Source organism: Protobothrops mucrosquamatus, unplaced genomic scaffold (assembly GCF_001527695.2).
Source record: "Protobothrops mucrosquamatus isolate PMUCROS unplaced genomic scaffold, P.Mucros_1.0 scaffold4357, whole genome shotgun sequence".
Lineage (NCBI taxonomy): Eukaryota > Metazoa > Chordata > Lepidosauria > Squamata > Viperidae > Protobothrops > Protobothrops mucrosquamatus.
The window spans coordinates 87014-106628 of record NW_015390271.1 but is presented as its reverse complement, the minus strand read 5'-3'; the positions used below and the strand labels follow the sequence as shown (position 1 = coordinate 106628).

Here is a 19615-nt window from a genome sequence, read left to right as displayed (position 1 = left end):
CCAAGCCTTCCAATTAATCCTAATTCTAATATTTTGGAAAACCCAAATGTTCTTCTATGGGTCACACCATCATGCTCAGCTACCAAGTGGGTTTCTGGTTAGCATGTTGTACAAACACAGCAGTTGCGTTTTGTTGCTCTGGGGCAGCAGGTTGAGTGACCCCTCAGTATAGGAGATGACCAGGCTGAGGGAGTCAAGCGCATCATCATTTTAGATTTCCTTCACATCCACCAGAGATCTAAGTCAATTCCGTTGACTCTTTTCTACCGCCAATTGGCCTTGACCGTTAGTAGTTGAGATTCTTATTTAGAGGGAGCCTGGAATAAACTTGTATTCGTTTTGGAGCTGATTTCTTGCGCCCAGCAATCAGTTCTGCCCGTGCCATTAACCTCAATCCTATTTCCATTCCATCATTTTCAGAAAACGATGGTTCATGGATGAGAGCTTCTGCCTGCCTCAGTCAGCTCCATGAAGGCTTCAGCAGGACCGGGAGCTCCGTTGCCACGCAAAGGGAGAGTCTACAGGAACAAGGCCACGGCGTCCTTTGTGGACGAATCGCTTTTCGGTAGCCAAGGAAAACATCCATCTTCCAGCCCGGAGTTTGAACCGCCCTGGAAGGAGGCCAAGGCTCGTGGTCAGAGACCCCTGCTATGGAGTCCGGAGACCACGCAGATGGATTCCAGTCCCTTGAAATCCCCCCAACCAGTCAGCACCCCACGGAAGAGGAATAAATACAGGTAGGGCACGTTTGGGGGGCTGTTTCTTTGCAATAAGGGGAAGATAGAAAAGAGAGTATTTCAGATGAATGACATATGGAATTAATTTGCTTCAAAACAGCCTCTCAAGGTGTCTCACACCTAGGTTGGCCCAAATTCACCCAGCCAGCTTTCATGCCTAAGGCAGGACTAGAACTCACAGTCTCCTAGTGATTGGCCCAAAGTCACCCATCTGGTTTTCATGCTTAATACAGGACTAGAACTCACAGTCTCCTGGTGATTGATCCAAAATCACCTAGCCGGCTTTCATGCCTAAGGCAGGACTAGAACTCACTTATCTCCTGGTGATTGGCCCAAAGTCACCCAGCTGGTTTTCATGCTTAATATGGGACTAGAACTCACCATCTCCTAGTGATTGTTCCAAAGTTATCCAGCTGGCTTTCATACCTAAGGTGGGACTAGAACTCACCCTCTCCCGGTGATGGACCAGAGTCACCAAGCCGACTTTCATGCATAAGGCAGTACTAAAACTCAGAGAAGTTCAGCTTTCTTCCTTGACATTTTTTTCTATTGGTTTGACCAAACTCAACCTGTTGGCTTGTTTCTTGAGGCAAAGGCATTCTGCCAACTCTAGAAATGGCTTAAGCTTGTGGTCTGAACTTGGTCTGTCTCTCTTTTTCCTTCCGGAAGGTTGAAAAGCCACACGCCATCCTACTGTGACGAGACTCTGTTTGGGTCCAAATCAGGAGGGCAAGAATGGACAGCCTCCTGGGCCACCCGAGAAGATGTGGCTAAGCTCCGCCCTCTGCTCTGGACTCCACCTTCGGCTCCAAGAGACCGGCCAGTCCTTTTCCATCATCCAAAGGAGATGGTCATCTCTACGGGGAGGGATAGATTTGAAGCCAACCACAAAGTAGGAACCTCTTTTTGGAAGCCACCTGAGAACTCTTCAGAGGTGGCCACCCAAGTCATAAGAAGACCATGTTCCCAGTCTCTCGCCAGACTGTATGATACCTCTGATCGATTTCCCCCAACCGGGTCCAATAAACAGCAGGATCAACGCACGCTGCCTGCATCTTCACGAGCTCTTCTCACCCCAGGTTCAAAAGGGATGCTTTGTTCATCTGCTCGGATCACAAGTTCACGTCAAGAGAAACCTCCTTGGAGATAGACCAGCCAAATCAATCCTGTAAGTGGACAGCTTACTAAATCAGCATGCTGGCTGGGGAATTCTGGGAGTTGAGGTCCAACCGTGTTAAAAGATGCAGCAAATGAAGAGAATGCATAGAGAATAATTGTACTGGTGGTACATTTCTGGCACCGGAGGGCAAAGAGAAAATAAAAATAGGTTTTTGGACACCGCACCATTTAAAAACAACATGAAACATTGGAAAATAAGAGTCTCGTGAATGTTATCTGTCCACTACACTTTTCTTCCAAACTTAGAACAGAGAATAATGGAGTTGAAAGGGACCTTGGAGGTCTTCTAGTCCAACCCTCAAAGCAGGAGATCTTACTCCGTTCCAGCCAGATGGTTCTCCTATTTTTGAAAACCTCCAATGTCGGAGCACCCACAGGTTTTGAAGGCAAGCCGTTCCACGGATTAATTGTTTGTTGTTTTTTGGGAAATTTCTCCTTATTCTAGATTGGATCTGCCTTTAATGATCTTCCATCCACTACTTCTTGTCCTGCCCTCCAGTGCTTTGGAGAATAAGTTGACTCCTTCTTCTCAGTGACAATCCCACAGTGGAAGATGTCACCCCTAGTCCTTCTCTTCTAGCATCCTCCACCGTTCATCGTACCATTTAGAATCCAGGCGCCTTGTCATCTTCATTGTTCTTCCAAGAGCATTTCCGTAAACATGGATTGTGTTTGACCCTGACGGTTTGTTTTACGGTATCTTGGTTTCCAGCGTACTTTTTCAAATTAAAGTAGTGTTTAAAACCAAGTCAGGTGGAGCAAGTAGCTTTGGCTGGTAGCGAGAGGGCCGTTTCGGCTCCAGCTTTGATTGGCTTCGTTGTCATTAGCGAATAAGTGGCCGTTGGCCAAGTTGACATAGCACATTATATTATAAACAAACAGAGCCACTTTTTCTGTGTGAGCTGTGTGAATCCAGACACTATTTTGTTTTATTCCCTCCCCCCCATTCTGCTTTTCCGGAATAGTGGGTAGGAAAAGAATATTTTTCTCAGCAGTGGGAGATTTTTCGCCTCTTCCCTTTCAACAGATGGCATCTCCCCTGCCCACCAGAAGGGGGAAAAAAATAAAACGAACCAGAGCAAAGTGACACTGGCAAAGTGTGAAATGATCAAACGATAAGATTCTTAATTTATCCTGACGGGTGCAAAATCATATGTCGGTGGGAATCAAATCTCAATAGGGAATCAGGGACAGCAGAGAAGGTCCTTACAGCTAAGTCCTTGACTTACCATCACAAATGAGTGCAAAATTTCTGTTACTAAGGGAGACGTTTGTTAAGTGGATTTTCCCTATTTTACAACTTTTCTTGCCACGGTGGTTAAGTTAGGAACAACTATTTCAACTCCTAAATGCAAGGGGTCACAGCTCACTCGCCACACACCTACGCACCCAACCAGACAACAGAAACGGAGGCGGGAAGGAATCAAGGAATGCAAGTGAGCCTGACGTAGCCTGGGATGGTCCCAACACCCCAAGGTCAAACGCTGCGAAAATGTCGCGCTCAGATGATTTCCAAAACAACATGAATGCAATTGATTGGTGGACGATGGACCATGGGGAGGTCCAGGGGGAAAGGGGGATTTTAACCAAGCTGGCTTGGGCGCGAAAACTTTACGACTGGCTTTGCTACTTCTATGCCTATGTGGAATTATCAGTAAAGTTACGCTCTCGGTAAAATAATGTCCCAGGATTGGTTGTCAAGTCAACTTTTTTTCAGCGCCCCTGTTAACTTCAAACAGTTGCTAAACGAATGGTGGTTAGGTCTGAGATTACCTGTATATAGACATAGATCTATAAATACAGATTTTGAAACAAATGTGAGGTCTGGAGCTCTCTGGGATGTCTCTCCCTTTTCTACTCCAGGCAAGAGATATTTCGGGTTGAGGAAATGACGCGGTTTTTGACAGGTCTTTTTAAATGATCGACTTTATTAAAGAAGCATAAAGAATCCTCGGAAGGGCTCCATCCCTCTCCGAAGCTGGCCAGGGCAGCCCAGTCACCAAAACGGATACGGACAGGCATTGATTAACGCTCAACCTTCATCTCCTGCTCGTACTCTTCCTCCCCTTTCCCTTCTTCTTCCTTTTGCTCCGTAACAGCGACCTCACCAAGTAGCCCTTCCACACGGCTTGGATCAGAGTAGCCGCCCGGGCCAGGATGGCTAGCTCCTTCTCGGCTTTGTCCTTCTGCTCCTGCCTCACCCTCCTCTCCTCCACGATCTGGCAGTACTCCTCGTCCAGTCGGGCGTATTTCTCCCGCAGTTGGGACAGATCCTGCTTCTCGTTCACGTAGACCTCATCAATCTCATCGATCTCCTCCTGGGAAAAGAGAAGCAGCCGGGCCCAATTTTATGACCCTTTTTTTATGTTTTTGCCAGGGTTGTTAAGCGAATCGTGGCATTTTTTAAGTGAATCATGGGGTCCTTAAGCAAATCCGACTTCCTCCATTGACCTTTGCTTGTCGGAAGCCGACAGAATATTGGTGTGTGTGTGTATATGTGTGTGATGTAGCTTCCTTGTGAGGTTCAGATAACTCAAGTGTTTCTCAACTTTGACAGCTTGGACTACGCTGGATGGGGAATTCTGGGGATTGAACCCCGGGTTATCTGAGCCTCACAAGGAAGCTACATCAGGTGCAAGGATCGGTTGCCATTTTTTTCACTGCCGTTGTAATAACTGAATAGCTGGGTGGGGAATTGGGGAGTTAAAGTCCACCCATCTTCAAAGATGACAAGATAAAGATAAGATGACCTTTATTGTCATTTCTTTACTGGCACACATTAAAAATGAAATTCCGTTGCCTGCTCTCAAAAGTGTACCCATACATAACACGCACGTAAACCTGCCATATACAACATATGTACATACCTACACCGTTACACATAAATATTCATCCCTGTCCATCTTGAATACGTAGCGGAAAGAGGAAGCTTGAGAGTCCACAAGGTGGATACTTAAGGTTAAGGTTGAGAAACATTGAGTTAACAAAAAATTGTATGGTTCTGTGCAGCCAGCCGAGCTTTTCCAAAGAATGTGTGAGGACGTAACATCTAACTAATGTCATAATCTCAATAGTAAGAGTACAGTAAGGAAGAATCATCCTGCACCTGAGGCTTAGTTAGAAGACCTGGCTGCTTATTTTTGCCAATGATCTCTTGAGAGGAAAATAGCTTTTTTTTAATGCCCCTGTAATCCCTTGCATCGGAGTGATGTTGGGGCAATTAAATGGTGCTTAAGCCTTTACTAGCCGGATGCTTTTCCTGACGCCTACGGGGGGTTCACAGCACACAATTACTCATTGTGCCCAGATAGAGAAATATCTGCCACTGTCACTCTAGGATCAAACCCAAAGCCGCCTGTGTGTCTACCATTAGGCCACTGTGCCACTCTTCTCAAGAGGAAAATAGCTATACAAGGGGAAAGAAAAGAAGGTCATATCATACCTGCTTTTCGATCATTTCGAGGTCATACTTTTGGACCCAATTTTCTATCTCCATTTCCACCTTGTATTTCTTCTATAGGGATTAAGATCAGAGTAAAAATGGTCAGTTGTTATTATTATTTGTAAAAAAACCCAAAACCCATCTCACAGTTGTCTTAACTTCAGCTCAGAAATTGTCAGGTTGTGGTTAAACAGTGACAGTCTTTGAGTTTTAAGACGTCTTGTTAGGTGACAATATTATGTATATATATATATATTTGACCGGAATCTGCTTGCAGGGCAATTGAATCGTACAGATGCTATTTTCTAGGATACTCTCTAGGGTGGCTGATGTAGGGTCTTCCCCGGCCATGTTGCGTGAACGTGTTTCTCTGCTCAGCCTCCACCAGGATTTACCTTCCGAAGGTTCAGTTCCGACTCGCGATCCTCAACCACCAGGGCGTTGAACTGAGCTCGCAGCTGCTGCAGCTCCTGTTGCAACTTGCCACATTTCGTCTGGGAGGTGCGCACCTCCGTCTTGTGCTGCTTCTCCGCTTCGGCCCGGGTGCGCTGGATTTGACTTTCGGAGAACTTGGCCAGGCTGTGCAAGTGACTTTTCAGGTCTTTGATGACGGTGTTCTTCTTGGAAATCTGAAAAAGGGGAAGGGGGAAAAAAAATATATCTTGGCAACCAAACTCAAAATCAAAGTTGAGATTTTGGAAAAAAAAGTTCAGAGAAGAGCAACTAAGACGATTAAAGGCTTGGAGACTAAGGACTAAGGGGGACATGATAGCGAACCAGCCCTTTTTGGCAGTTAATTCATTTTTGACTGGCCAAGGGTCCCACAGTCAGATCTCGCTGCCTAGATCCTGCCATCCATACCTCCTCGTCCCTGTTCTGGATGGCTGCCGTCAGTTCCTCTTCCAGACCTGCCGCAATCTCTGTGTTTTTCTTGTCTCTCTGGAAGACTTCATACAGAAACCGACATTTCTCTTTTTCTTCTAGGGGGGTGGTGAGGAGCTGCTCAAAGAGGAACCCTCTCTGCTTGGACAGGCAATTAATAAATTTATGGACGGACAGGTCCCTGCAGTAAGCCACGTCCCTCAGCGCTTGACAAGCGACCGTATTGGTGTAAAGCAGGCGCAGAATATTTCGGACGGAACTCTTGAGACCTTGAACTTGCAAAGTGAGATAACCCTCCGGATCCACAATGCCAAAAAAAGTGCCTTTACCGGAGCCTATATAGAGAACGTTTTCCTCCTGGTGAGAAAGCATAAATTCCAGGATGTTGGAGAGGCGTAGATGTTCCCGGAAGGCTCCTGTAAGGTCAGGACCTAGCACGGCAATGAACTCATCGAGGTTCTCAATGACATGGGAGAAGACGCTGACCAATTCTATCCTGAAGATGGTCTCATCCAAGACAGATATGATCCTCTTGGTCTCAACAGTGCTCAGTTTCGTCCGACCGGGATCCAAGATCCTTAAGGGGGCTCGGACACTCTTTTTGGGGCGGCTGGAATCAACCAGCTCGTAGGATGGGGAAAGCAATTCTGTCGTCATGTTTTCGGCTGGAGAGCCTTCGGAATGGGAGAGAGGTTTTGAATTTCCTGACAAGGGTTCAGGTGTTTAATGCCGTTGTTTTACTGCCTCTGATGGAGAGGATTCTGAGAGTAAGACAGTGCAATGGGTAGGAGGATTAACCTTGAGGGACAGGGAGAAGAGAGGAAACCAAGGCAACGGTCAGATAAGAGGAATCTGTGTCCAGGGCAGAAATGTAACCTGGGAAAGAGTCTTGGATAGGACCCTCCCTAGTTCCTCCTGAAGATAAAGAGAAAATAATGAATATGTAGACATAACCATATAATAATTATAATGAATAATAAAGCAAAGTTAGTACCAATAGCGATCGGCCTCTTGGGTTGCCATCCCAAAACCTCTGGAGCACCCCTTCAACACCTTTGGCATTGACAAAATACCCATCGGTCAATTGCAAAAGGCAGCTTGACTTGGAACAGCTGACATCCTGCGGCGATACATTTAATACCATCAAACAACAGCATCTGCCTATCCTGGATTTTTGGGAAGGACTCAACGGATGAATTAAAAAATGCTAAAGTGAGTCTGGCTGATGGTGCAACCAGCCCTAATAAAAATCTGGAGCATCATTCGAACACCATCGGCACTGACACAATCCCCATCGGTCAATTGCAAAAGGCAGCTGAATTTACAACAGGTAACATCTTTGGACCAGACCTTTAATATTATTAAATCTGCCTATCTCAGGTTCTTGGGAAGAACTTGACAGATGAACAAAAATACCAAATCCGATTTGAACACCTGGCTGTGTGATGAACAAATAAATATTATCATCATCATCATCATCATCATCATCATCATCATCATCATTATTGATCATCGCACAGTCAGCCAGATGTTCAGACTGGATTTGGCATTTTTGTCTACCTATCAAGTCCTTACTATTATTATTGTTTTGTTATTTTGTTTAATAATAATAATAATAATAATATAGTACTGTACCCTGTAGGTGGATAAAAATGTCAAATCTAGCCTAAACACCTGGCTGACCCATCATAATAAAACTAGTAATAGAACAGAAACGGAATGCGATGCTGCATAATAATAAAATAACATAATACAAGGATCTGTAGTGTTATAAAATGATACATTAGTAAGGAATGTAAAAATAGATATAAATATCCCCCCTCCCTTTGAAAAGCAACCATTGCAATTTTTAATTTTTGCAGCTCTACCTGACCCAACAGCGAAAGGACCCCTCGGTTACCATGACAACGGCTTCCCTTTCGGTAAGTTAAAGCCGAGTCCCCGGGTTGCCCGGCAACCCTGGCCGCGCGAGGGACGGAGCTTCAGCTAGCCAATCGAAGCCCTCGTTGCTCCCACTGTGGTTCCGTTAAGCCAAGACTTGGCCAATCAGAGGCGTCTGAAGTCAACGGGTCGGAGCCTTGCTCCTCCCACCACCTCTTCACGTGCCGCTTGAGGGAGGCAAGGTAGTAGTGTGGAAGGCGCTTCGGTTTGTCAGTTGACCTTACTGGGAGGCCAAATGGGAAAGCGAGGGATACTTATCGTCTGAAAGTCGACGAACTTATAAACAAGCTGTTGGCCAAATGACTTTTGTTCATTTTTATATAGGGCTCATTCTGGCCGTTCAAATGGGGGAACCTTGATGGAGAACCGGAGCTTGCAGGCAGCCATATTGTTTCCCTATCTCTCCACCCTGTTAGAGGCCTAGCGCATTCCAGGATGACGTCGGAACAGGGCAGGCTAACAGCGCATGCGCATTTCTAAAGCCTCTAGGGAAGGCGGCATGCAGAGATTCCACCACAACTTCCGGATACCAAGAGGACGCTGTTTATACCGCATGTAGAGTGGAGACATTAATTAAATAGCTACCCTTCTCTTTCCCCCCGCCTACATGCTGGTTGGGGATGATGGAAGTTGTCGTCCCACATCCTTCCAAGACTGCAGATTTGGGAGACGAGTTGTGCAATCCTAAGGATGAGAACTTCACCTGTTGTTTGCATTGCAACCTTCATTTTTTTAATTAAAAAAAAGGCATGGTCTTTCTTCCCCCCCCCCCCCAGGGTTACAACGCCACGCTTCCTTCCGACCAAGCCGCAAAATAAAAGTCCCTGACTCTGCAAAGGTCGTCGGCAAGCTTTGCACCTGCGGGACCCCGAGACGCCCGGTCCAAGCCCGGTTCAAACCGAGCCCCAGCGTCCCAGCCAGCCCCTTCGCCCACTTTGGCTTTTCTTTAGCAAGGCACGTTTGCAAAGTCGGAGGGATTGTGTGTGTGTGTGTGTGTGTGTGTGTGGCGGAGGGAGGGAAGAAACTGAAGCTGGAGCCCATATTGCAAAAAGGGAAAAAAACACTTTTATTTTGAACGACCACTGCAGCCCCCTGAAGGAGTTTTCTGAGCCGGCCAAGATGATGCAAACCCTGATTTAGAACAGCTGGGCTGAAAAAAAGCAAAAAAAAAAAAGCAAAAAAAAAGCCCGCGGAGAGGGTCGAAGGAAAAGAAGGCGACTCCCCAGCGGAGCTCCAGGTTCTCAGGCTTTATGGACGGGCTGCCCTTGCTCGCTTCCTTCCCCGCCTCCTTTGGACTCTCGTCTGGCTGCTTCCTCCTCCTCCTCCTCCTCCTTGCTGGACTCTCCCCTTCCTAAGTCCTCGGAAGGGCTGCCGAGGCCCGGACGGGAGAGCTCCGGAGCTCCAAGCTTGCTTTGCTTTGGCTTGCTTTGCAAACGACCCGGGACCTTTTTTTTTTTTTTTTAACCGACACGCGTTGGCCAAGATCATGGGGACGCCGGCAGAGCGCCGAGACGGGCCCGGGCTTTGATCCAAACGCTTGCAAAGGAAGAAGCAGCGCTTCCCCCGTGCAGCAGCAACAGCAGTAGAAGCCCCGCCGGGACCCGAGCGGCAGACCCGGTGGGCTTCTCCCATGGCTGGGTTTCTGGAAGAGGACGACGTCCCCCTCATTTTGACCTTAGAGGAGAGCAGGAGCCGGAGGGGCGAGCCGGAGGGGGTCCCCAACGAAAGTAAGCCAACTTTGAGGTCTCTCTCCACCGCCTCGGGCCCCCCCCCCACTTCTTCCCAGGTCGGCTGGGAGGCGCTTTGCAAGCTGCGGCAGTTGCTTCTGGGGTAGGGGGTGGGGAGGGGGCTCTGCGTGGCTTCAGAGAGAGAGGGAAAGGGGGTGGGGGTCTTTCAGGGGGGAATGTGCGTCCGGAGAACAGCATTCCGGGGTGCTTCGGCTGTGGAGGGGGCTGTCTTGCTTTAAGAGGCTGAAGTGGGGAGGGGGAGAAAGAGAGAGACCTGGTACCAATAAAGGAGAGTCTTTGTAGCTCAGGGTTGAAATGAGGGACAGACAGACAGATAGATGGTAGGTAGGTAGGTAGGTAGGTAGGTAGGTAGGTAGGTAGGTAGATAGATAGATAGATAGATAGATAGATAATTAGAGAGAGACAGACAGATAGATGATAGATAGATAGATAGATAGATAGATAGATTGATAGATAGATAGATAGATAGATAGATAGATAGATAGATAGATAGATAGATAGATAGATAGATAGATAGATGCAGATGTGGGATACATGATAGAGAGAAAGGCAGATGGGGGATAGATAATAGATGATGGATGATGGATAGATAGATAGAAAGATGATGGATAGATAGAGATAGAGATGGATAGATCGATAGATAGATAGGTGCTAGGTAGGTAGGTAGAGAGATAAATAGATAAACAGAGAGATAGAGACTTAGAGAGATGATAGACAGACAGACAAACACTAGATACTAAAAGAGGAGAATATTTGTAACTCAGGGTTGAAACGAGGGGACCTTGGTGCTCTCTGAGCTTGCTTGTTTTCTTGCAAACGTTTCATTACCCTAACTAGGTAACATCATCAGTGCTGGGGGCCTGGGGCGGTTGGGACCTCCATCACTGATGGTTTTCAAAAATAGACTGGACAAGCGTTTGACCTGGATGATATAAGGTCTGCTGCCTGGAGCAAGGGGTTGGACTAGAAGACCTCCGAGGTCCCTTCCAATGCTATGATTCTAGGTCCTTAGTGTGGAAGGAAAGCACAGTGCATAGATACGTTCCCAAGACTTTATTTTCCAATTTTTCATCTTGTTTTTAAAACGGCGTGGTGCCCAAAGGCCTACTTGTTATTTTCTCATCGCCCTTCAATGCCATCTATTGGCAGAAAAGCAGAGCTGGAAACCCTCTGGATAAAAATAAGGGAAGCGAACCTGTGTGATGACAAACACATGATTTTTGTCACCCTGGCCAGCCTGCAGCCGAGGGACAGTGGCTATACTATCCAGTTAGGAACAAAGAGTAGATTTAAAAAAAAAAAAAAGCTAATTGACTCCTTTGTTTGGCTTGAGTCTCTGCAAAGAGATCCTGAGAGCAGGATGAATCAGAATGCGGAGGCAGAAAAAAAAAATAAACAAATCTGGCCGAAAGGAAATAAGAAAATGTCAGGGTACATCTGCTTATGTAAAGCGCACCACGCAATTGGGAAGTGTATGTCTGTTTTTGTCTCTTGCTGGTGAATTCCTGAAAGCCCGTTTGGTTCTAGCTGTTTACGGTGGCAAACGGTAGGACGAGCGCTTAGGGAACTAGAACAATTAATTAACAATTAACAAAAAAAGATGCTGAGACCCTAGAAATTGTGCAGAGAAGAGCAAAAAAGATGATAAAGGGTGTGAAGGCTAAAGAAATAAAGGAGAAATGTTTTGACAGTTAGAACAATTAACCAGTGGAACAGGTATTCCTCAACTCCGTCTAGATGACCTCACTTTCCTTCATGAGGTCTAGGAACTTGACGTCTCTGGGGACACAAACCTCTCTCTCTCAAACACACCCACCACAATTTTAACATAAGAGGGTCTTGCCTCCCTTGTGAAGGGAATGTCTTAGGAACAAACAGGCTGAAAATGTAGTTGCCTGGAGCTTACAATCTTTCCTCCCTGCTTTCCTTCAAGATGGAGTCAACTACGACGAGATCCAGGACATGTCCAGCCCAGCGACCGGAAACCGATGCTCTCAGTGGGACCGTGGAAGACGAAATTGGGAAATGAATTATCAGGAGGCTGCAATCTACCTACAGGTTTGGCCACCACCTTTTGGGGAGGGGAGGGGGGAAACGAGGGGAAGAGAAATGAGAGGACGAGTGGGAATCCCAGAATCCCCCAGCCTGAAGAACTGGTGCTAAGAATTCTGGGAGTTGAAGTCCACCCATCCAAGACCACCCAGGTTGGATGTCTGTGAAGATTCTCAATTCATCCAGGTCATGGTTGCCTCAAAGGTGCTTTTTCCAAAAGGCAATAGTAGTTTTTTTTTTCTTTGAAAACATTTCGCTTGTATTTTTTATTTGGCGTTTGTGCCCTAACTGTATATTCTTTCTTCCTCTTCTCCCCCCCTCCCCAAATATTCCAGGAAGGCGAGAACAACGATAAATTTGTCACTCATCCCAAGGACCCCAGAACCCTGGCTTCCTACCTCTTTGTCCACAACCATCTCTTCTATCTGATGGAGCTAACCACGGCTCTGTTGCTCTTATTGCTGTCTCTCTGCGAAGCCCCCGCAGTAGCCATATTCCGCCTTGGCATTTACGTACGTAGTTCCCGGGAAGGGGAGGGAGGAGGGGGCCGCGAGGATACGGGGACAAGGATACGTAGGGGCTGCCACAAAGAAGAGGAGGGGGTCCACCTATTCTCCAAAACACCCGAAGGCAGGAGAAGAAGCAACGGATGGAAACTAATGAAGGAGAGAAGCAACCTAGAACTAAGGAGGAATTTCCTTGACAGTGAAAACAATCAGTGGAACGGCTTGCCACTAGAAGTTGCGAATGCTCCAACACTGGAAGATTTTAAGAAGAGACTGGACAGCCATTTGTCTGAAATGGTTTTACGAACGAGCTGAGGAACATGGATCCTCATCTCTCTCTCTCTTCCCTCGTCTGGTTTCAGGTCCACGCCACCCTGGAGCTGTTTGCCTTGACGGTTGTGCTGTTTGAGCTCTCCATGAAGTTAAGATGGCTGGGCTGCCATACCTACATCCGACACAAAAGGACTATGGTCAAGGTAAAGCCATACCTTATCTAGCAAAAAGTCGGCTGGCATTTTTACCTGGAAATACATCCCACCGGGTTTATTCTTGTTTCTTGTGGATTTACTTGAAAGCCGGGTCAGGAAACAAGACGGCATAAAAAAATACTAAAGTAGTAGTATTGTTACAGGCAGTCTGTCATGGTTCCGACAGATGAAACTCTTCAAAGAACTTCGAGGCATTGTTTACCTTAAAGAATCTTTATTCGAGTAGCATAGCATCGGCACGTATGTAGTCGAAGCCAAAATCTGAATTCCCCTCCCCTGAACACATAGTATCAAAGCACAATTCCCTCCTCTAATTTACAGTCATAAATCACATTCTCCAATTAGTTTGAAATGCAGGCTTTCCCTCCAGTTCTGCCATTTCTTATCATCTCTTATTTCAAAAAACCTTGGTTCTCACACTAGTTACAATATTGTTATGTCTAGCTAAACTCCCGTGCACATTCCTCCCCCCCCCAGCATCATCTAATTCTAACTCTAATTCTAAGAGTAAAACGTAAGAAGGAAAATGGCTGCATCTCCATCTGTTGTCAAAGCAAGAACATCCGATGTTAGTAGCGTTGACACAGCCCTTGAATCCCTCCCTCCTGGGAATCCAGACCACATTTCACCACACGTGAGGCCTTCTCCATTTTTTTCTTCTTCTTCTCCCCCGGCAGACCTGCGTCCTCTTCCTGCAGTTTGTGGAAGCAGTTGTGGTGTTGGTGCGCCAGACCTCCCACCTTCGGATCACCCGAGCCTTGCGGTGCATCTTCCTGGTGGATTGTCGCTATTGTGGAGCTGTGAGAAGGTAACAGGCTGCTGTGATGCTCTTGGCAAGAAGTGCTCTTTCACTGGCTTTGTGCCAAGGGTTAGGGTTAGCCAAGGGTGCCAAGGGTGGATTTGAATTTTACTCTTTCGGCATCTCGCTGGAGGTTGTTAAGGCACGGAATAATCGACACGGAGGGAGATTTTTCTTTTCAAAGAGCTACTGTTTTTTGTGTTGCTTTTTTTTTTCCCCAGAAACCTTCGTCAGATTTTCCAGTCTCTTCCTCCCTTCATTGATATTCTGCTCCTTTTGCTTTTCTTCATGGTCATCTTCGCTATTTTGGGTAAGAACTTGCCACTGTTTGATTAATGAAATGGGGTTTTAGGGCGAAATACTGCGGAAACATTGGCAGTAAACGGATCTGGGCAAAAGGACAGAACCTGGGCTGAGATGTCACAATGCAAACAGCACAATGCATTGCGGCATCATTCTTACACACGATGGTTGCGGTGGAGATACCAAAGACTCAAAAGTGTGTATTGCAATGTCACGAAGCCGGACATGTTGTGTTGCCTCTTGGTCTGTCCCAGGTTGAGTATAAGCCAGTTTAACTTCTCTGGAGAGTTTATTCGGTTCAGGTAGTCCTCTATTTATGACCACAATTTATTAAATGAGTTTTGTCCTTTGTGCACTCTGAGCTTGGTTGTTTTCTTGTAGATGTTTCAGTACCCAACTAGGTAACATCATCAGTGCCACCACCTAGTAACATAGAATGATTTTACCTAGTTGGGTCATGAAACGTCTGCAAGAAAACAACCGATCTCAGAGAGCGCCAAGGACCCCTCAATTCAAACCTTGAGCTACAATTATTCTTGTTTTTCGGTAACACTGTATAGATGTAACTTGTTTTATCTTTCTCCATTCTTCTCTATTTCTTCTAGGATTTTATCTGTTCTCTCCAAACAAATTGGACCCCGTAAGTAATGTTCTTGGGAACATCACAAATCTTAATAGGGAATCTTTTAAACAACTTGTTGAGGTTTCAGTGAATTCCAGTGCGATGCAGATAGTTCTGTGTGCAAGCCGTTGTGATTCTCAGCTTAATTTCCTTCCCCCTTTTTAAATAAAGAAATGTGTCACCCATGCAGGGCTTGAAACCCCAACTCTCTTGGCATCACTGTGCTTGTTTTGTGCAAAAGGAATTGATGACATGCTTGTGACATGCTTAGCCAGCAAAGTTATACCCAGGAGCTTTCAGTTCATGGCTTTTTCCTGAAGCAAGGAAAACTTAACACAAGAATTAAAATTAGGAAAGGAATAGTTACCAAATAAAAGCAAGAGAAGAAAAAAAAAACCTTAGGAACACGCCTAAGCACGCATTCATTTATGTATGAGATCTTGAAAAAGAAATTTGTTTTAGATGTGCAATATTTCGGTCTAGGGATGAAAAAATTCTAATGGAGCTAAGAAACAATAACTGGATAGGAGCTTTATTGCAAGATACTTCAAAATGTTCTTTACACTTGGGACAGTGCAATTTTAAATGCCCTGAAGAAACTGCCTATTTAATTTTCCAAGGCTTTCTCATACCACACCTAGCAATAGAATCATTTTTTAAGCATGAGTCTCTAGGCCTCAAGAGGGCGAGGCTACAGGTTTTATAATTGGGCATTTCTTCTGACAGATCTTGTCACTAGGCTCAGCCAAATTAAGAGAGGGATGATTTGTATATAGAAAGAACGTCTGGTTCCTATTGAGTCCAATTCTTTGGCACAGCGTAGAGATGATTGCTATCTATAGGAAGCCCTAGTCATTAGTTGCCAGGGAGAAATGGAAGGTAATACTGGTAGCCCTCTACTTAACGGCTGCCATGGGACCAGAATTTCTGTTGCTAAACAAGGACCTTCCAGATTTTGATCACGTGATGCTGCAAAGGTCGTAAGTGTGAAAAACGGTCCTAAGTCACCTTTTTCCAGTTGTAACATTGGAGCAGTCACTAAATGAAAGGTTGTAAGTTGAGAACTTCCTGTAACGAACACTGTAATGGAGGGGGGCATGTCAGGTAAACATTACCTGTCTGTTCGCTTAACCTGAGAGGCATCTGAGATTCTTCTGGGCCCGACAATTCAGACTCATCTGTTTTCATTTTCTTTCTTCACGGTGCTTTTTTCGTTCTTTTGCAGTATTTCAACACTTTGGAGAACAGCCTGGTGAATCTTTTCGTTCTTCTCACCACTGCCAAGTAAGACTTGGGTTCTTGAGAAGCCACAATAGAGGGGACGGTGATGGGAGGGCAGAGGAAAACTTGCTACCTTGCTTTTTCCAGCAGCTCGTGTTTCAGCATCTTTATTTGAAAGAGGGTGGATAAAGTCACCTCTGCTGAATTCAGCAGTCACCTCTGCTGAATTAAAACAGGGAGAAGTCAGAAAACCCAAAGCAAATCTGTTTTTTGATATTTATTTGGGAAGTGCAAAATTAAATTGTCTTTTTGTCAATCAGTTAATCTTAACTTTGGCCATAGACCAGCATGGAACTCAGAACAATTACTTTACATAAAAATGTTCATAAAAACCAATGGAATAAAATAAGGTAAAGATAAAATTATGGACGTAACTAAGTAAATAAACAAACGGGAATTAAAACGCACAAGCATCCTATATAAATTGCAGTCAATTTTACAAGGAGTAATTAATTTTGAAGGAGGAATGAATGAATGAATTATACAAGGGGGCAAAATTAATCAGTTCATTCATTCATTAATTTTGCCTCCTTACATAATGCAACCCTCAATTTTTTTTTCTTAATTTATTGACTTGGTTGGAACTCCTCAAGGCAGCCAACACAATTTAACAAATTAAAACTGTTGATTTTTTTTTTTAACAAATTAAACATCGAAGCTGTTCCCGGTCAGAAGTAGTTTTTTTTGGGACTGGATGCAGCCTTCCCTGGAGTCGGGCACCGCTTCAAGATCGGTCTCCCGAAAGCATTTTAGAGTAGGCAGATAATAGCTACCTGCCACATCTCAGCGCAGCCGTGACTTTTTGGGGATGGTGTGACTGTCTTCTGGAGAACAGATTTGAAGTGTTGTACACAGCCTTTCGCCATAAAATCTCCTCTGATTGTCGGTCTAAACGGAGGCGATTATTTGTTGGCTTATTATGTAATGATACGTGGGAAAAACCTTGAGGAACGGGTCCCAGAGACACACCCAAGGGAAGGGTCAGATGGCATAGCCCACAGCTGCATAATGGGTGGAGAAAATGGTTCAAAAGACACCCCCTCTAGTTTCTTGAGATGTAAAGGGGGCAGGAGAAATAAAAGGAGGAGGAACCCTTAGCTGTATAATACCGGTAGGAAGAGACAGGTTATAAAGGGGATGGGGGGAGATTTGTCCCCTCAATCTGGCGAGATTCTCTTAATGTAGCGTTACAATGAAGTAGAATTATCTCTCATCTCATCCTGTTTCCTAGCTGGCCTACCTGCTAAGGGTGACCGTTTCTCTTGTCTTCTCTCTTTCTTTCGGACATAGTTTCCCCGACGTGATGATGCCTTCTTATTCCCGAAACCCGTGGTCCTGTGTCTTTTTCATTGTGTATCTTTCCATCGAGTTGTATTTCATTATGAATTTGGTAAGCACAGCGTCCAACCTTTGGAGTAATGCTTGGTGATTCTTTCTCCTGATTTAAATCTTGGGTCTTTTAGCACCTCCAGCCAGACTGTCTCTTTCATATATCTGTAAGAGAGCCAGTTGGGTCTAGTGGTTAAGGCACTAGACTCAGAAGCAGGAGGCCACGAGTTCTAGTCCCGCCGTAATCATGAAAGCTGACTGGATGACTTTGGGCCAATCACTAAGAGACTGGGAGTTCTAGTTCCCGCCTTAGCGTGAAAGCCAACTGGGTGGCTTTGGGCCAGTCACCAGGAGACTCTGATTTCTAGTCCCACCTTAGCCACGAAAGCTAGCTGGGTGACTTCGGGCCAGTCCCTCCTTCTCAACAACCTCACAGGGTTGTTGTTATGGGGAAAAGAGGAAGAGGGATGCCAGAGCAGCAGTTTCCCAAGTGGACCTAGAGATGGATGCAAGTGTGATCATATATGGACTGCTTTGATTTGAAGAATGGCCCCTCCCATATTAAGACAGCTCCACATCACTGGAAGAATCGGAGCCAGTGATGGGAGCTTTGACTATTTTATTATTTTATTTCATTTATTTTTTTTAAAAAAATTGCCAGACGACAGACACGTGTTTAATCCCCAAGCGTGTTTAAACTCCGCCTGCCTCCGCCGGAAGTTGGTTGCAAGCTTCCCCTGATCTCTCTGTGAAGTCCTACCTCCCAGCTTGACTTTTGAGACTTCCCTCCTGTCCGTTTAGGCTGCCATGTTCTTGATTCGTGCTTCCCGCTTTCTTTCTTTCTTTCTCCTGCAGCTCCTGGCTGTCGTCTTTGATACCTTCAGTGCCGTTGAGAAAATGAAGTTCCGGTCACTCTTGCTTCACAAGCGCATGGCCGTCCAGCACGCCTACCGCCTGCTGGTTAGCAAACAGGTGGGTAGGTGGTCCTGGGTACACATGGAGGGGGGGAGGGTGTCTCCAGGAAGAAAGGTGTGGTGATGAGCTGTGAGGAACAGGAGGAAGAGCTGCAGCAATTGATGGCTGTCGTCCAGTATTTGAGAGGCTGCCCCAAAGAAGAGGCAGTCAAGCTATCCTCCAAAGCACCAGAAGGCAGTATAAGAAAAAAAATGGACGGGAACTAATCCAGGAGAGAAGCAACCTAGAACTAAAGAGAAATTTCCTGGCAGTGAGAACAATTAACCAGTGGAACAACCTGCCTCCAGAAGTTGTGGATACTCCATCACTGGAGGTTTTCAAGAAGAGACTTTTTTTCCAGTGCCGTTGTAACTTTGCTCAGGAAACGAGCGGTTGTCAGTCGAGGACTACTTGCAGTAGCCTGCCCTCTGTACATGCTCTGCGTAACTTCCTTCTTTTGTCTCTAGAGACCCTCTGGGATTGCTTTCAAGCAGTTTGATGGCCTCATGCGTTTCTACGCGCCCCGGATGAACGTTCGGGACCGTTATCTGACTTTCAAAGCACTGAGTCAAAGCAGCAGCCCTTTAATCAGGTAAGGACAAAGATATTTTTTTTCTCCTGCCCCATGGAAGAAGCTGGAAAGACTATGAAACTTTCCTTTCCCCCAAACAAACTTCAGCAGAATTAGCCTGCAGTGCTGCATTCTAACCACTGTGCCTTTTTTTGGGGGGGGGGAGCTCATTTGGGACATTCTGAGACCCTTGTCACTTTAAACCATCATTAAACAGTCGTTAAGTCGAAGAGTCCCCGTATCTTAAGAAGTTAGCCACATGTGGTTTTTTTAATATATATAACAAGTTTTTATTGGTTTTCCAGTTTTACATTTAGGTGTTTAGAAAGCAGCGTGGTGATTGGGTAGTCAATAGTACCATAACAAAATCTTTAGTACCTCTCTCAGGTTACATCATCAAAAAATTCCTTCTCTGTTTCCCTTAACATTTGCTATATCGTATTTAAGCTAGTAAATTTATCATTATAATTGTTATAATTATGAAAAAGCCACATGTGGTTTTTATGTGTGTGGTAGCCTTAACATGTTTTGCAAAGATCGAGTAAAATAGCTTTTTATCGCCCAGCTGAGGGACACGCCTGGGTGCGGGTGTACATGTGTGTCAGGGCTTTATAATAACACAGTGTGATCATCTAGCAGTCTTGTGTGCTAAGCAGTTAACAAATTTTATAGTAAGGATCCTAGGGGACCGCAGTGAAATGTTCTTATAAAAGGAACAAAATCTTTGAAGATTTGCCTCCCTTTTTTTTTTTTTTTTTTTTTTTGCAGGCCCTCAGCAAAT

At 45.4% G+C, this 19615-nt stretch overlaps 3 protein-coding genes across 3 annotated transcripts in view; 2 read left to right on the top strand and 1 right to left on the bottom strand.

Moving 5' to 3' along the window:
• The first annotated feature begins 435 nt into the window (after window positions 1-435).
• On the top strand, window positions 436-2313 carry RITA1 (RBPJ interacting and tubulin associated 1). Its single transcript, XM_015828263.1, has 2 exons — window positions 436-737; window positions 1407-2313. Exons 1-2 carry the CDS (start codon window positions 469-471, stop codon window positions 1885-1887), a joined length of 750 nt encoding a protein of 249 aa, XP_015683749.1. The 5' UTR covers window positions 436-468; the 3' UTR covers window positions 1888-2313.
• A 1519-nt stretch (window positions 2314-3832) lies between these two features.
• Window positions 3833-7112, bottom strand: IQCD (IQ motif containing D). Its single transcript, XM_015828264.1, has 4 exons — window positions 6220-7112; window positions 5754-5987; window positions 5359-5430; window positions 3833-4234 (listed from the first exon to the last, which is right to left on the bottom strand). The coding sequence occupies exons 1-4, from the start codon at window positions 6895-6897 to the stop codon at window positions 3956-3958; spliced, it is 1263 nt and encodes a 420-aa protein (XP_015683750.1). The 5' UTR covers window positions 6898-7112; the 3' UTR covers window positions 3833-3955.
• A 2699-nt stretch (window positions 7113-9811) lies between these two features.
• TPCN1 (two pore segment channel 1) overlaps window positions 9812-19615 on the top strand; it is a 16597-nt gene continuing 6793 nt past the window's right edge. The window contains exons 1-11 of the mRNA XM_029286640.1: window positions 9812-9908; window positions 11863-11987; window positions 12317-12493; window positions 12850-12963; window positions 13653-13783; window positions 13996-14084; window positions 14683-14717; window positions 15925-15983; window positions 17271-17370; window positions 18165-18281; window positions 18731-18855. Of these exons, the coding sequence (XP_029142473.1) occupies window positions 9812-9908; window positions 11863-11987; window positions 12317-12493; window positions 12850-12963; window positions 13653-13783; window positions 13996-14084; window positions 14683-14717; window positions 15925-15983; window positions 17271-17370; window positions 18165-18281; window positions 18731-18855 (1169 nt within the window). The remainder of the gene's footprint in view (window positions 9909-11862; window positions 11988-12316; window positions 12494-12849; window positions 12964-13652; window positions 13784-13995; window positions 14085-14682; window positions 14718-15924; window positions 15984-17270; window positions 17371-18164; window positions 18282-18730; window positions 18856-19615) is intronic.